Genomic DNA, 14,988 nt, shown 5'->3' with positions numbered 1-14,988 from the left:
CAGTATCATATATTTTTTTGAATTTTATTATGTACAAAGATTATAGCTAAGGAGTGGCAACATTAACTTTTCAGGTCTGGGACATCCGTAGTAAAATGCAAATTCATGCTCTTTCAGGACATGATAATACTGTCTGCTCTGTATTTACACGGGCAACGGTATGTAAATTATTCTGTTTTCTGTTATTTTGTCCTTTGATATTCTCAATGGTCAATTATCTATATAGTTGGCTAGATTTCCCTCTCTGTTCAGAAGATAGTCAGGTGAATTCAGACTGGTTTAGTTCTTGGTTTGTTGATAATTAAATGGAAACACAGACTACAACTTTTAAATTTAACTTTGGAGCAAAAGTCTAAATTTTCTTTTTTCTATTCACAGGATCCCCAAGTTGTTACAGGTTCTCATGACAGCACCATCAAGATGTGGGATCTAAGATATGGTAATTTATGGTTTTATTTTAATTTTTATATCTTCTTGTTTGTATCTGGTTATGCTGTTTTTTCATATTCCCTTGCTTTTTCCTGTGCATCTTTGCTATCTATCTGACATGTGATGTATTCTTGCAGGTAAAACAATGTTAACCCTTACAAACCACAAAAAATCTGTTAGAGCCATGGCACAACATCCTAAAGAGTATGTCCCAATCTCCGATATTGTTAGTTCTTCGACCCCCTTCCCTCCTCTCTCCTCCCTTCTCTTTTTCTCTGTCTTCTCACTCTTTTCATTGTTGTTGGCTGCAGGCAAGCTTTTGCATCAGCATCAGCTGATAATATTAAGAAATTCAGCCTCCCAAAGGGAGAGTTTTTTCACAATATGCTGTGAGTTCAGTTATTTAATGTTACTAAACCCATGTGATCATGGGGATCATTAATGTAAATTGGACTTGGATTGTTTCCTATGGAAAACTAATATTTTTTTCAGCCATCTTATAGTATCTCACTTGTCATGTTCAAAACATTGTTTGCAATACATGGGTTCTAATTGTTACTTGTTTCATGTGCAGCTCTCAACAGAAAACTATCATCAATACGATGGCTGTCAACGAGGAGGGTGTGATGGTTACAGGAGGTATGAACCCTAAAACAGCAAAATTCTATTCGAAATGCTTGATAGAATAAATTCAATTTATCTGTGCCGGTTTTTCATAACTATTTGCTTAGGGGTTTTTCGTTGACATGCATAATTCTTTCTCGCATAGTATTATTTATGATTTATTATTCAACGTTAACCTTATAATTCATCTGTTGAAGGTGACAATGGGAGTCTCTGGTTCTGGGATTGGAAGAGTGGTCACAATTTCCAGCAAGCGCAGACAATTGTGCAGCCTGGTATGGTTGTTAGGCCTTAAGTTGTATTCTTACTCAGATCTAATAATAATGATATACACATACATACCAACACTTTTTTCTCTCTATCTACAACCTTGTAGGTTCCCTGGACAGTGAAGCTGGTATTTATGCTTGTACCTACGATGTAACGGGTTCAAGGCTTATAACATGTGAAGCTGACAAGACAATCAAAATGTGGAAAGAAGATGAAACTGCCACTCCTGAAACCCATCCTCTTAATTTCAGGCCCCCTAAAGACATCAGGCGATTTTAGCTTCAATCCTTATTATCAACCAATCAATCTCTATACTATCCCTGCAATACATTTTATATTTGGTTATTTGTAGGTCTGATGTAAAATTACATATGTGAAAATAATTATCATGAGTACTATCCATTTTTGTAACACTGGATTGCATGTACATTAATAGTTAGATTTAGATCCGTAATATATATTTTAATAGAATTGTGCAGACTTATGAAAACAGGTGCGATTTTGTTTTATCTCATTTCTCCATCACCCCCTTAACCGAATCGATTTGGGCATAGTGTTCAATGTTTTCCGAAATTAGTATAAGTTTTGTTTGTATCCAATCAAAACATAAATTCTAGAGTAAAAGTCCTTTTCATTCATTAACCATTTACCCGATGGACATGGTCTTTATCTACTTTTGTATTTGTTCAATTCAGTCCCTAGAACCGGTTAATAACGGGTTAACGCTGACGTGTCTGGTAATGTCTCTTTTGTAATAGGGATAAATCGCCCTCTAAACTCTTCAACCGTCTCCCTCTTCTAAAATTCTTTCTTCTCCTCCCTCTTCTCCATCGCTACCGCACTCACACTCTCCCTCTCTCTCATCCTCCCTCTTTGCCACCACCACTGCACTCACAATCATCATCGTCATTAACAATATCATCACCACCATTTATGCATGATAATTAATGAAAAATTTATATTTTCCTACTCTCTCTTTCCTCCCTTTCATCCCTTTATGTATTTTTTTTTATTTTTTCATTTCTCTTCATCACTCACTACTACCACCACCACCACAACATCATAGAGTTTCATTTATTTTAACACTCACATTTTTCTTTTTTTTTTTTAACCTTTATTTTTCTAGTAATTTTTCCAAAAAACAAATGGATTTTTCCTCCAAGTGATCAGGATACTTCTTTAGTGTGATTATGTTTTTGGTTTTTGAATTTTTGGATTCTGATGATAATATTATTGATGATGATAATGATTGTGATGAGGATGACGAGAAATGAATACGGTGATTTTGATGATGATCGCGGTGATGATGATTTTGATGATAATTCCGAAGAGGAGGTGAGGCGGATTGGGGGTGTTGGGGTTAGGGTTTTGGAGTTGAGAGGAAATGGAGAAGAGGAGTGAGATTGTTGAGCTGCTCAGGGCCAATTTGTCCCTATTATAAAGGAGACAAAACCACGTAGACACAGTTACCTGACACGTCAGCGTTAACTTGCTGTCAACCGATCTCTGGATTGAACAAATACGAAAGTGGATGAGGACCGATTTATGTTTTTATAATTGTTAGGGGGCGCAATGTCCATCTGATAAATGGTTAAGGACCGAAAAAGGTATTTACTCTAAATTTTAATTTTATTTCTGTTTAATTACTTATTTTATGAGTTTTTATAGTTTTGTTAAATTTGCAATTAGATTCCTTACTTTTTTTAATTAGGTTCTTATATTATTTTTAATTTTGTAATTAGATTTTTTTTATGTCAAAAATGTTAAAATTAATGGAATATTTCTTCTAAAAAATGTGGTCGATGATCTAATTAGGTTTTTAATTATAGATATTTTTTATTTGAAGAGAAATATTAAGTTAATTCTAATATTTTTTACATTAGAAAAGATTTCGTTACAAAATTAAAAGTCGTGGAGGAATCTAATTGAAAGTAAAAAAAATAGGGATTTAATTGCTAATTTGGTAAAACTATAAGGATTAACAGAATAATTAAACTTTTTGAGAGGCTGTAAAGAGTGGTGACCATAGAAGGGCTAATTTTTTTTATATTAATTAAATGTGTAATACATTGTTATTAGATGTTTTGGTATTTTTTTTTATGATACTTCTTTTAAATTGATATTAATCAAATTAGATTGTCTGATTTATTTGAAAAGTGAAAATACACTAAAATTAGAGGATTTGATTTGTATTTTTAAATTTTTTTATTTTTAAAAATAAAAATCGGATGGTCTAGAAGGGTTCATTCTAACTTCTAAGCTAGAGGTGGTGGATTCTGGTTTGGGTCCAGGTAGGATTTCCTCTTCAAGGATTTTATTGGGCCATGTTAATTTCGCGCTTAATTACTTTTGCGTCGTCCTAGTAACAACAATATATTTAATCATTACTCCATTTGTGTGTCATGGTCATGGAGCATGCTAATCTTTTTTATGGGCGAACGTAGTTAAAGTATTACTTTGTTACTTGTATTCTATTTCTATAGGAATGGGAGAAAGTAGAAATTGAAATGATTGTATTTTAATTTTTTGAAATTAAATTTGTTTGAGAATAATTTTTTAAATTTTGAACTAAATATGAGAATATGATATTTTCATCTTAAAATTTTTAAGAATTATTTATAATTCTTCCAACTACACATATCCTATATTTAATCAAATCGAATTGAATTGATTTAGTGATCATCTATAAAAAATTAATTATTGATCTATCAAATTAAAAAATATAAAAAAAAACAAAAAATATATTTAATCATTTTAAGTCAAATGAATTAAAGAGAGATAGTTAAGCAAGAAGAAAAAAAAAGACTCATTTTTTTCAACCAAATGCTAATAGTTTAATTTTAAACATAAAAAATATTTTTAAATTTCGAGCCAACTCCGTCAAAATTGAAAATAATTATAAGTTAGCTATAGATTAATCATTACATTTATAGTAGTACTTGAACCTAAATAAATAAATAAAATTTAACATTTTTGGGTTTGGTCCACTCAAGACCAATTTTGATTGGATTATTTTTTATATTTTTCCTTTTCAGGTAATATTATGCTTCTATATATATACTCTTAAATAATAATTAATTAATATCCCGTCTTACAATGAACAAATTAAATATTGAAAAGAGCATGACGCGACACCTAGTTGAACTGTTTTAGTTAATAATGGAGAATGCATACACGTGGTTTGTGTCTCAATCTTGTATCATTATATGCATGCATGAGAGTGGTTCCTCAATGATCACCACAACAATGGTAATGAATGGTTGATGAAACGATGAAGAGCGATTATGAAGCCAAATTTCATGCATCACAATACCACCAACACAAACACCACACACACCCCTCACTCTCCATTTCCCACCCATGCATTCATTCACTCACCAACACATTCACATTCTCAATTATCCCTTTTCTTATATTACAAGTAACTAAGTAACTATAACAAACCCGTTTTAATTAATTAGAATTAGAATTAATTAACACTATTATCTCAGCATGAGCTCTTCTCCCGCCTCTGAACTTATCCACAGAGCCCAAAGCCGAGCCCGCAAGCCCACCACCGACCCACCGCACCCTCCCCAGCCCGGAGCACCAATGTCTCGCGCCTTCCGCAACCGCATCCCCTTCCTCCTCGTCGGCATCGCCATCTCCGCACTCTTCTTCCACACCTTCCCGATCGTCGCCGACTCCTCCGAGCCCTCCGCCACGCTCCCGACACGCCGCGTCCTTCTAGAAGATTCCAGCTACGCAACGAAGGCAACTTCCAAACCCGACGTGGTTCGCGTTCCCGGCGGCGTCAAAGGGCGGAGGAAGAGGATAGTGGTGACCGGAGGGGCTGGATTCGTGGGGAGTCACCTGGTTGACCGTTTGATTGAGAGAGGAGACAGCGTGATTGTGATCGATAACATGTTCACGGGTAGAAAGGAGAACGTGCTGCATCACCTTAGGAACCCTAATTTTGAGCTGATACGACACGACGTCGTTGAGCCAATACTTTTGGAGGTTGATCAGATCTATCACTTGGCTTGTCCTGCTTCACCTGTTCATTACAAGTATAATCCTGTCAAGACTATCATATCCTTCCTCAAATCATTACCCAATTATTATTCTTATTATTGTCTGATCATGCATGACCTTTAACATCACATACAGATAAGAAATATTCACATATATTAAGTATGGTGTTAATAAAAGGATCATATTATTCATGAATTGGTTTAGATATTTGTATTAGTACTAATATGCTAAACAAGAAATATGAAAGAAAAAATAAAAATGCATGAGTGTGATAGATACAAGAACAGATGACTCTACAAATTTAAGAAATTATACTTTTGGAAATAGATTAATTTTCATTATTTTGTAACATTTTTTATGTTGTAGATGATTGAGTTAAATGATTTTTCTAATTAGATAAAAGAAAACTATTAATATTTAAGCACTACCAAGTGATGGTTTTATACTTCTATATAAAGTTTAAAAGAAACTTTAGTAAACATAGATAAAAAAATAATAAATAAATAAACAATAGCTCACCATTTATAATGACTACACACATATTAGTTGGAGTCCTTGATTCTAATGTGTGCACAAGACGAATGTGATGGGAACTCTAAACATGTTGGGGTTAGCAAAGAGAATCAACGCCCGGTTTTTGCTTACAAGCACTAGTGAGGTGTACGGTGATCCTCTTCAGCACCCTCAAGTTGAGACTTACTGGGGCAACGTTAATCCAATTGGTATATATTATATATTAGTAATGAGACTTAAAAATTATTATCACGTTTTCATTAATATCATTGCTATTGCATGTTTAATTTATTTATGGGGTATTAATTATAGGTGTAAGGAGTTGTTATGATGAGGGAAAGCGAGTTGCTGAGACTTTGAGCATGGATTATCACAGAGGTGCTGGTATTGAGGTTTGTAATTTGTTCACACTTCATATACATTAATATCTTCAAATTGTTGTTAGTTAATTAATCAATGAAATTAATTAAATTGTTGTATATATAGGTAAGGATTGCTCGTATCTTCAACACATATGGACCAAGAATGAGCATTGATGATGGACGTGTGGTTAGCAACTTCGTTGCTCAGGTAAATGAAACTCTCAACCTTAGTTTTATTGGGTTTGGTTTTGTTGCTTTGTTAGTTGCTACACTATTTGCTCCTTGTTCCAAACGATTTTTCAGGCATTGAGGAAGGAACCAATGACTGTATATGGAGACGGGAAACAAACAAGAAGCTTTCAATTTGTTTCAGACCTGGTAATTCTTGTTTTCTTACCTATAGTTTATACAAGGTACTATTGCAATTGATCCATCATCTATTATTGGATTGAATTTCAATCGATGAGTTAGTCCTTGTTCTCTATATGAAATGAGTATATTTAAGAAGATTAGAGGAAATGTTTGACATGGGTTTGTGTACCCAACAGGTAGAAGGCCTAATGCGACTAATGGAAGGTGATCATGTTGGCCCTTTCAACCTCGGCAACCCTGGTGAATTCACCATGCTTGAACTTGCTCAGGTATATGTATATACTAACTTGAACTATCTTGCTTCATCATCTTCATATGGTGAAGTCTCATGTGTAGTTGTCTTCATTTAAAGTTGATAGTTGAATCATTAAATGATTTGATATATTTAACTAAATTGTCATTCAATAATTTTCAACTATCAACTTCATATAAAGACAATTTCACCTTTTCATAAATATTTGTATAAGAACTCAAAAGGACATGATATGAATTTGAGTATTTGGTTTAATTTGTGCAGGTTGTGCAAGAAACCATAGACAAAAATGCCAAGATAGAGTTTAGGCCAAACACAGAGGATGATCCTCATAAGAGGAAGCCAGACATTTCCAAAGCCAAAGAGCTTCTCGGCTGGCAGCCCACCGTGTCCCTCCGCGAAGGACTTCCAAGAATGGTCTCTGATTTCCGACAAAGGCTATTCGGCGATTCCAAAGGCTCTCTTGACGGTTCTCTCTCTGCAGAATAAAGTCAGGAAGAAAGGAAAATCACACAGAAAAAGAAAATAAAGATGCATAAAAATAGATTAATACCTAAACTATAATTGTTTGAATTAAAATTTGCAATCGAAAATATGAAAAGAGAAACAATAAAATTGAAAAAAAACATAAAATCATAGAGAGCTGTATAAAACAAAATAGAGAATTTAAAATTTACCTGTTGATGAAGACAAGATGACCACTAAACAAGGAATAGAAAAAAAATGTTGAAAATATGAAACTAAGAAGAGAGTTTAAGAGAATAAATGAGTGACGACTAGGATTTGAGAATGAGAGAAGACTAAATTTAATTAGGTTAACTCATAATCAAAATGATAGCAAGATAAAATGGATTCAAGGTTTTAAATAATTAGTTTAATTTATTTGTAATGGGATCATTTAAAATTTAAAATGGGGGCATATTATATATGTATATATTTTTTTTTGTTTAAAAAAATTAAATGAGAGTGGGGGCAAGTGCCCCCCCATGGTTCCATGTAGGTCCGTGCCTGTATATTTGGCATCAAAATAAGCAGCATCAATGCCATGGCAAGCTTGTTTCATTAGAGATATATTTTTCTTTTTCAATTGTATTTTATAGTATATTGTATTATACTACCCTCTTGTAGCATGTATTCCAAAAAAAATTTCTCTGCTAAAATTTTTAATTTTAGGTGGAAACGTGTTATGAGAATAAATGGATGAATTTTTATAACACAGTGACAGAAGTAAAGAAGAGGTTAAATGCGGGACTTAATAAATAAAATTGTACTCTCTTACATCATTATATGCTTGATCCCTTTTGAAATCTATCACTTGATTTGTTTCTTCACTGAAGTCCTAGCTAGTGCTATTTGATAAGAATTTTGCAGATATTACACCTTATTCGTTTAAAAATTAAAGATCATTGAAAAGGAATAAAGAAGTTGGAGCTTGAAAGTTGAAAGCAGCAAAACACAAAATGTGTACAAGGAACTAAAACTCCACAATAGTGATTAGCAGCTTCAGCTTATTTTCATATCAGTTACTTGTACAGGGTACATGTTAATTGTATCCCTCCAAGCACTGCCATTGTCCGGGGTCACGTCCTGTAAACATTTCCACACCGCGCTGCTACACTTGAATCCGCTTCCAATGGCGATTTGCCACACCCTATCGCCACGTTTCATCCTCCCTTTCGCTTCTGTGTAGCTAAGCTCATACCAAATCGAAGAAGACGACGTGTTTCCAAACCTGTAAAGGGTCATGTTGGATGCTTCCACGTCCTGTTTCCTTAACCTCAAGCTTCTCTCAATGGCATTTATGACAGATCTTCCCCCGGAGTGTATGCAGAAATGCTCGAAGGCGAGATTGAAATTTGGAGTATAGATGCCTGATCTTCTTCCATACAACACCTTGCAGCATATAATAGAAATTACATATAGGAATTGCTCTCTCAATGGCAAAACTAATGGCCCTAGTGAAGCTATGTTCTTCTTCAATGTATCTCCGGCCACATGGACAACATCCTTTGATATCGCAATACCTTCTTTGTTTTCTGGATCCACATCCTGGTAGACACATCTATGAGCTTGATCATCTTTAGCATTGATCGTTCTAACAATATGTTGTAGTTCATACTTTGCTTTATGTTTATCATTAACCTTGCTAGACATCAATATAGCAGCACCACCCATTCTGAAGAGACAATTAGTCAGCAACATGGAGTGTACTTTACCTGTGTACCAATTCAGATTAAGGGTCTCTGAGCTCACAATTAGAGCTAATGAGCCCCTATGAACCCTCAACAAGTCCTTAGCCAGACTGACCGATATGATTCCGGCGCTACACCCCATACCTGATAGGTTGAAGCTCATGATGTTGCTCCTCATCTTGAACTTGTTAACCACCATGGCACTAAGAGATGGTGTAGGACAGAACACACAACTGTTGGTGATTAGTATGTCGATGGATTTCGGGTTGATGTTGTTTCTCCAAAACAGGTCTGAGATTGCTGAACACATTATGGTTTCGACCTCATCAAGGGCTAAGGCAAGAGATTTTACTTTTGGTATCTGTGCTAAAGATGGAGTAATGGCTGTTTCCTCACTGAATCCAGATTTCGCTATGATCTTGCACTGGAAAGCAACAGACTCTGGATCTAAATCATCTAAAACACTATTCTCTTCAAACATGGCAATAGGTAGCCTATGAGAACTAGGTGGACGGTAGCAGGTAAAGTCTATCAAGTAAATTGGTGCTTTTCTTCTGTATGCAAAGTAGAGGATTGCTAGACCTGCAACCAGTACCAGTGCAAAATGATGTGAAGATGGGAAAATAAGATCAATGATAGTGCTGACATGCTGTGTCAACATTTCCAATAGAGAATACAAATTGTAAGGTTCTATTTTGCCAAAATGTTTATAAAGTTGAATTGTAATGGAAACATTTTTTAAGCACAAAGTTTGATCATGTAAAACATGATGGCCTGAGATTAGGGACATTTTAGGAAAAGTAGTTTGGCATGACTTGAGAAAGAGAGTCCAATGGGAAAGAAATACAAGAGAAATGGCTGTGGTTGGTAACATGATATTCTTTTTTTATCCTTTATTTTCCCCAAAATATACGCTCTTTTTAAGTTTTTTTTTTCCCCAACCTCAAAAGGATTAAAATTGGACACTTTTTGCAAACAAATGCAATAACAGTTTGACATTTATATGAAGACAATGCATATATTAAATCTTATGTTTATACTGTTATTTCATTTTTATGCATAATAGTTTGGTCTCTCATAATTTTAAGAAGTTGGTGACTTGGTGGGTCTTCATATCCACATGACGTAGGTTAGCCTAATTTGACCTCCACCCATTCTTCATCCCCCTAATTAAAAAGAACACAATGGCCTAACACTCACTTCTCAGAACAATAAGTAATCTAATGGCATCATCGTAAGCAATTAATTCTGGTAACTTGGTAATGCATGCCAAAAGCATATTCTTACCCACATAGAAAGGTACTGGATGATTTGCAATATGCCAATAAACTTGGTTTCCGTTGACTTTCACACAATCATGCATAGCCCAGGCAGAATAATAGGATGTGTCATTCAGTCCAATCAGAGCATTTCAATCTCCAATGCTACCCAATTAGGCACTTGATACCATCATAATAATAGGAACTCTCAATTTCAGTGCTTCTAACTTCTAAGTTGTAACAACGACATTTTTTTTGGCATTAGTTGTAACAATAATTTTATGGTACCCAAGTGATGCATTGTTAACATGGGCAAGTTCAAAATGCCAACTTGAAATCCTCAGGTTTTCCACTTGATCACCCTTGCTTGCAACCATAGCTGTTGCAAAATCAACATTGATGGTATGCGATCGGCTGGAGGTAAAGGAAACATTACCCTTATTGAGAGGCACGCCAAAGATTCAAGTGCTATAAATGCCTAAGTGTCTAAGTATTACTTCGAATAGCTACCTCTACCAGTAGTCTCTGCAAGAGCAAAAACCACCTTCAAATTGGTGAAAACGGATGCGATCCCTCACGATTATTTCTCTGTTTAATATTCTGGACACAATTTTTATCCAATTATGACAGTCTTGACAGATACGAAGATTCTTGAAAATTCTGATTTTAGTTCCAGGGCTAGTTTTCAACACGGCATAGACCAAGGCCAACTTCTCACTATGAAAGTTTAAATTTTCCTCTTTCTCCTCTTCGGAAACATCCATCAAAACCAACTCTGTCATGGGAGCAAAGCCTTCCAGCTTAGCCCTTTGGTTCAGTCCTTCCAACACACTGTAAATTGCTTTCATTTCAGCATGCGAGTGATTGGCTGCCTTGAATTGGTGAATGCTGCCCCCCAATTCAATCCAACTCTTACCCTGTTTTTTATGAACTCCTCCCTTTTTCATCATCTGTCTCACCCTCTCAGCACTATCCCAGTTCTTTAAAGAGCAATACATATTCGATAGCAGGACGAAATCACCACTCTCAAGACGTGATATATTGGCAATTGCAACTTCACCAAGTTCTTTCTTTCTATGGTTTCTACAAGCACTCAAAAGTGCTCTCCAGATAACAACATCGGGCTCAATTGGCATTGCTTTAATCATGTCATACGCGTCATCCAAAAGCCCTGATCGTCCTAACAGATCAACCATGGTTCCATAATGCTCAAGTTGCGGCTGAATTAAAAATTGATTCTGCATCATATCAAAGTACTTGCGACCTTCTTCAACCAATCCACAATGACTACAAGCTATCAGAATCCCAATAAAAGTAACACTATCAGGTGAAACATTTTCCATCTCCATCCTAGAAAACACTGCAGCTGCATCCAAAGCAAGCCCATGAATTGCCAACCCATTAATCATAGCATTCCAAACTGACACATGATTGCGCACACCATCTTCAAAAACACATTTTGAAACATCAATTCTACCACACTTAGCATACATGTCAATCAATGCAGCACTAAGTATATAGTTCAGCTCAATCCTCTTCTCCACCATCAAAGTATGCACCCACTTGGCATTAGCAAGAGCCCCAAGGCGTGCGCACGCAGTAACCACAGAAGCAAATGTGAACCCGTCGGGCTCAACTTTAGCATTCAGCATCCCCCTGAAAATGCTCAGTGCATCAACAACCCGCGAGTTCTTCACGTACCCTCCAATCATGGTGTTCCAAGAAACAACATCTCGAACAGGCATTTTAACAAACACCTTCTTGGCAACACCACATTGCCCAACTTTCATCAACCTTTCAAGTATCAAGTTCATGTTGAATAGGTTCGAAACACGGGTGAAAACATGATGAACAACGTGATTTGCAATGTGGGGTAGGTGACAGTTAGCATAGGTTGAAACCAGAGAAGAAACAAGTGATGGGTACGTAGCATACCCAAGTACGACAAGCCTTGCATGGGTTTTTGCTGCAGTTTTGGAATCCCTGGAAACTCTGCATTGTTCAAGAACCCTGTGGAGTACCCTGTGATCTGAAACAAGTATAAAAGCTTGAAATGAACGGTTTTTGCATTAAAAAAATGAACTTTGTTGCATAGAAGTGGGAATTGGGAGAAAGAAAGCGAGAAAGAGAATGTGGGTAGGTGTACATACCTGTGAGAGAATAGTAGTGGGAATGGAAAGGGGAAGAGAGAGACAAGGAACGATTAGGGTTCCAAATCGAATAGCATGATTTGGAAGAATGAGGAAGCTTGTTAGTGACAGTGAGTAAATGTGTTAACTTGATCATCGTCGTCGTCGTCGTCTTGAGGAATGAGCATATTCATTTGTCCGTCTTCTTTTTCTTTCTAAACACATAATTTTATTACTTTTATTATTTTTTATTTTATAAAATTCTAAGAACAAAAAATATTTAAAATAAAAACCAAGCTAAATGCATCTTAAAACTCTGAAATTTTTAATGTTTCAAATTTTTTAGTTTTTATTTTTTGAAGGATGAAAAAAAGCTCAACACAACAAGCATATAACACAAAAACAACCTACAAATAATGAAATAATGACTAATTAATCACAAATAAAAAAATTTAGTGACAAATAAAACTGGATGAAATAGTCACAAAAAAAACTGGATGAAAAGTAAATATTTATATTAGATTTAAAGATAAAGTATTATTTTGGTCTCTAATATTAGGATGAAATTTTAATTTAGTTCCTAACATTTCAAACGTCTTACTTCAGTCCCAAAAATTTTTTAACGTACTATTTCAATCTTAAAAAACTTTTAAATGGGTTTAATATTGTTCCACCATTAAATTTGATACAAACATTTCGTATATTGAAGAACTAATAACATTCGATTTCAATATGTAAGTAAAATTAATCCACTAACGATCACTTTTTTCTTTGATTTTGAAGCGTTGATGTTTGATGGTTAGGATTTAGAGTTTTATAAAAAAATAAATTGACGCGAAGAAATGTTATAAAAAGGTTTTGGTTATATTTTTTTATCATACAAAAAAAAAAATATGACTTAACTAGTACTCATTCTATTAATTATTAGAGTCAAATTTTATGGTAGGGTCAGATTGAACCTATTTAAAACATTTTGAGATAAAAATAAAACGTTTAAAATATTAGAGACCAAATTAAAATTTGACCAAAATATTAAAAATCAAACTAATACTTTATCCTAAATTTTAAAAAAAACCGTGTGTTACACATAACAAATTTTGTTCAATAAAATTTTTTAATAAAAAAATAATATTCACTTTTTATCAAAATTCCGCTCTTTTCTATAGTATTACCCCTACATTTCGGAATTTGGATCCTCTAAATTTTAGATTTTCATTTTAGAGGATAAAGTGAGATCTCTCACCATTGAATGTTTTCTTTCTCATGTATTCTTTTGATCCCACCTATAAAATAAATGGTGATAAATCATACTTTACTTTCTAAAGTTAAATTCAAAATTTAGAGGATTCAAATCCCACATTTAGTCTCTTGCATTGCCAAGGATCTTTTAATAATTGCATTTATTCTTATGAATATATCGTAAAAGATATTTTAATTTATAATCATCAACCAAATGTGCCAAATTGGTGTAAGGAAGCTAACCAACCACTCGTCCACTCCCTGCAAATTTCTTTACTTGTACATTAAACATTATCACTTATTTGTTCCTGGATTAATTTTAGGGATGTCAACGAGACAGGGTAGGGGTGGGGATGTTTCCCTGCTCCTCATCTTGCCTCCAGATTTACTTTTCGTTTCTGTCTCCATTTTCTGCCGTGAGAAAATATTGTTCTCCATCCCCATTTTTTATAGAGTCTCATTCTCTATCTATCTGATAGTTGTAACTAATTATTAATTTCTATATGAATAGAGCTGTAAGTATCCATCCTATACAAAAACAACAAGATTTTATACAAAAAATCTAAACGACAAGATAGTGACTTCATTCGAAATGACGCAGTGGGGGACACAACAGCGAGTCAGAGGACAGAACAGTGGATGAGGTAGGAGACGCAGGAATAGAGAGGAGAATAGACACGACTGTAGAGTTACGAAAAGGAACACCGCAAATAGAGAGCACGACGCAATGAGAGTGATGGCATGGTGAGGTGTGACGATGCGGTGAGAAGAGAGAGTGGCGAAGGAATGGCTACAGAGAGATTGGATGGAGTATAGACAGCGTTAGGGATCTCTGAATTGAAGAAGGGTTATGCAAATGAGGATTAGGATAATTCAACTATTAAGGAAAATTCAATAAATTTATGAATTTCGGGGATTAACAGGGATGGAGAGAAGATCTCCGCTCGGGTCCCCGTGCCTGCATCGAGAAAATTTTATCCCCCGTCTCCATCCTGCGGGAAAAATTTCTCACAGTCAGATTTTCATTCAGGGCAGTCTCCGCAGAAATTCTCGCGTCTCGGGGAATTTTGCCATTCCTAATTAATTTGTTAGTCTCCTAACTCCTATAACGTTAGTGAAATTAATAAGCTTTTAAGAATTTGTTAGTGAATTTTTTTTGTTGGAATCAAAGTTATAATAGAAGGAATTAAAAGTTGGAATCAGTTCAATGATATTTGAGATAATATTCGTTGTGTAGGATAAGTCTTGATCTTTTTCTTTAATCATCCTCCAACTAATCAAACTATCAACCTCTAGAATTATATCATTCTAAAGTTGATTTTTGTTCACTTA

The 14,988-nt window shown here is 34.8% G+C and overlaps 4 protein-coding genes across 4 annotated transcripts in view; 2 read left to right on the top strand and 2 right to left on the bottom strand.

Annotated features, from left to right (window-relative positions):
• The window catches only part of LOC107639044 (protein pleiotropic regulatory locus 1), an 8,984-nt gene extending 7,154 nt beyond the window's left edge, over positions 1-1,830 (top strand). Inside the window, exons 11-17 of the mRNA XM_016342458.2 lie at positions 75-158; positions 379-439; positions 567-633; positions 741-818; positions 1,004-1,068; positions 1,251-1,328; positions 1,430-1,830. Coding sequence (XP_016197944.1) covers positions 75-158; positions 379-439; positions 567-633; positions 741-818; positions 1,004-1,068; positions 1,251-1,328; positions 1,430-1,602 — 606 coding nt within the window. The 3' untranslated portion in view covers positions 1,603-1,830. The remainder of the gene's footprint in view (positions 1-74; positions 159-378; positions 440-566; positions 634-740; positions 819-1,003; positions 1,069-1,250; positions 1,329-1,429) is intronic.
• On the top strand, positions 4,482-7,372 carry LOC107637642 (UDP-glucuronic acid decarboxylase 2-like). The gene is made up of 7 exons (XM_016341027.2): positions 4,482-5,394; positions 5,912-6,059; positions 6,163-6,242; positions 6,337-6,420; positions 6,516-6,590; positions 6,761-6,853; positions 7,102-7,372. The coding sequence occupies exons 1-7, from the start codon at positions 4,816-4,818 to the stop codon at positions 7,324-7,326; spliced, it is 1,284 nt and encodes a 427-aa protein (XP_016196513.1). The 5' UTR covers positions 4,482-4,815; the 3' UTR covers positions 7,327-7,372.
• Positions 8,022-10,439, bottom strand: LOC107639043 (probable 3-ketoacyl-CoA synthase 21). The gene is made up of 2 exons (XM_016342457.2): positions 10,317-10,439; positions 8,022-9,611 (listed from the first exon to the last, which is right to left on the bottom strand). Exons 1-2 carry the CDS (start codon positions 10,390-10,392, stop codon positions 8,341-8,343), a joined length of 1,347 nt encoding a protein of 448 aa, XP_016197943.1. The 5' UTR covers positions 10,393-10,439; the 3' UTR covers positions 8,022-8,340.
• Positions 10,051-12,643, bottom strand: LOC107639042 (pentatricopeptide repeat-containing protein At5g50990). Its single transcript, XM_016342455.2, has 2 exons — positions 12,439-12,643; positions 10,051-12,317 (listed from the first exon to the last, which is right to left on the bottom strand). The coding sequence occupies exons 1-2, from the start codon at positions 12,572-12,574 to the stop codon at positions 10,801-10,803; spliced, it is 1,653 nt and encodes a 550-aa protein (XP_016197941.1). The 5' UTR covers positions 12,575-12,643; the 3' UTR covers positions 10,051-10,800.

Source organism: Arachis ipaensis, chromosome B04 (assembly GCF_000816755.2).
Source record: "Arachis ipaensis cultivar K30076 chromosome B04, Araip1.1, whole genome shotgun sequence".
Classification (NCBI taxonomy): domain Eukaryota; kingdom Viridiplantae; phylum Streptophyta; class Magnoliopsida; order Fabales; family Fabaceae; genus Arachis; species Arachis ipaensis.
This window is presented reverse-complemented; position numbering and strand designations above follow the sequence as displayed.

What these genes read in the sequence shown, in the direction of transcription:
- LOC107639042 (XM_016342455.2), bottom strand. Translation starts at nt 12,574, where the DNA reads ATGATCAAGTTAACACATTTACTCACTGTCACTAACAAGCTTCCTCAT. An exon ending in CCACTACTATTCTCTCACAG is followed by an intron (nt 12,318 to 12,438) that starts GTATGTACACCT and finishes TACTTGTTTCAG; the next exon opens with ATCACAGGGTACTCCACAGG.
- LOC107639043 (XM_016342457.2), bottom strand. Translation starts at nt 10,392, where the DNA reads ATGCATGATTGTGTGAAAGTCAACGGAAACCAAGTTTATTGGCATATT. An exon ending in TCCAGTACCTTTCTATGTGG is followed by an intron (nt 9,612 to 10,316) that starts GTAAGAATATGC and finishes TACTGGTTGCAG; the next exon opens with GTCTAGCAATCCTCTACTTT.
- LOC107637642 (XM_016341027.2), top strand. Translation starts at nt 4,816, where the DNA reads ATGAGCTCTTCTCCCGCCTCTGAACTTATCCACAGAGCCCAAAGCCGA. An exon ending in GGGCAACGTTAATCCAATTG is followed by an intron (nt 6,060 to 6,162) that starts GTATATATTATA and finishes TATTAATTATAG; the next exon opens with GTGTAAGGAGTTGTTATGAT. An exon ending in TTCAATTTGTTTCAGACCTG is followed by an intron (nt 6,591 to 6,760) that starts GTAATTCTTGTT and finishes TGTACCCAACAG; the next exon opens with GTAGAAGGCCTAATGCGACT.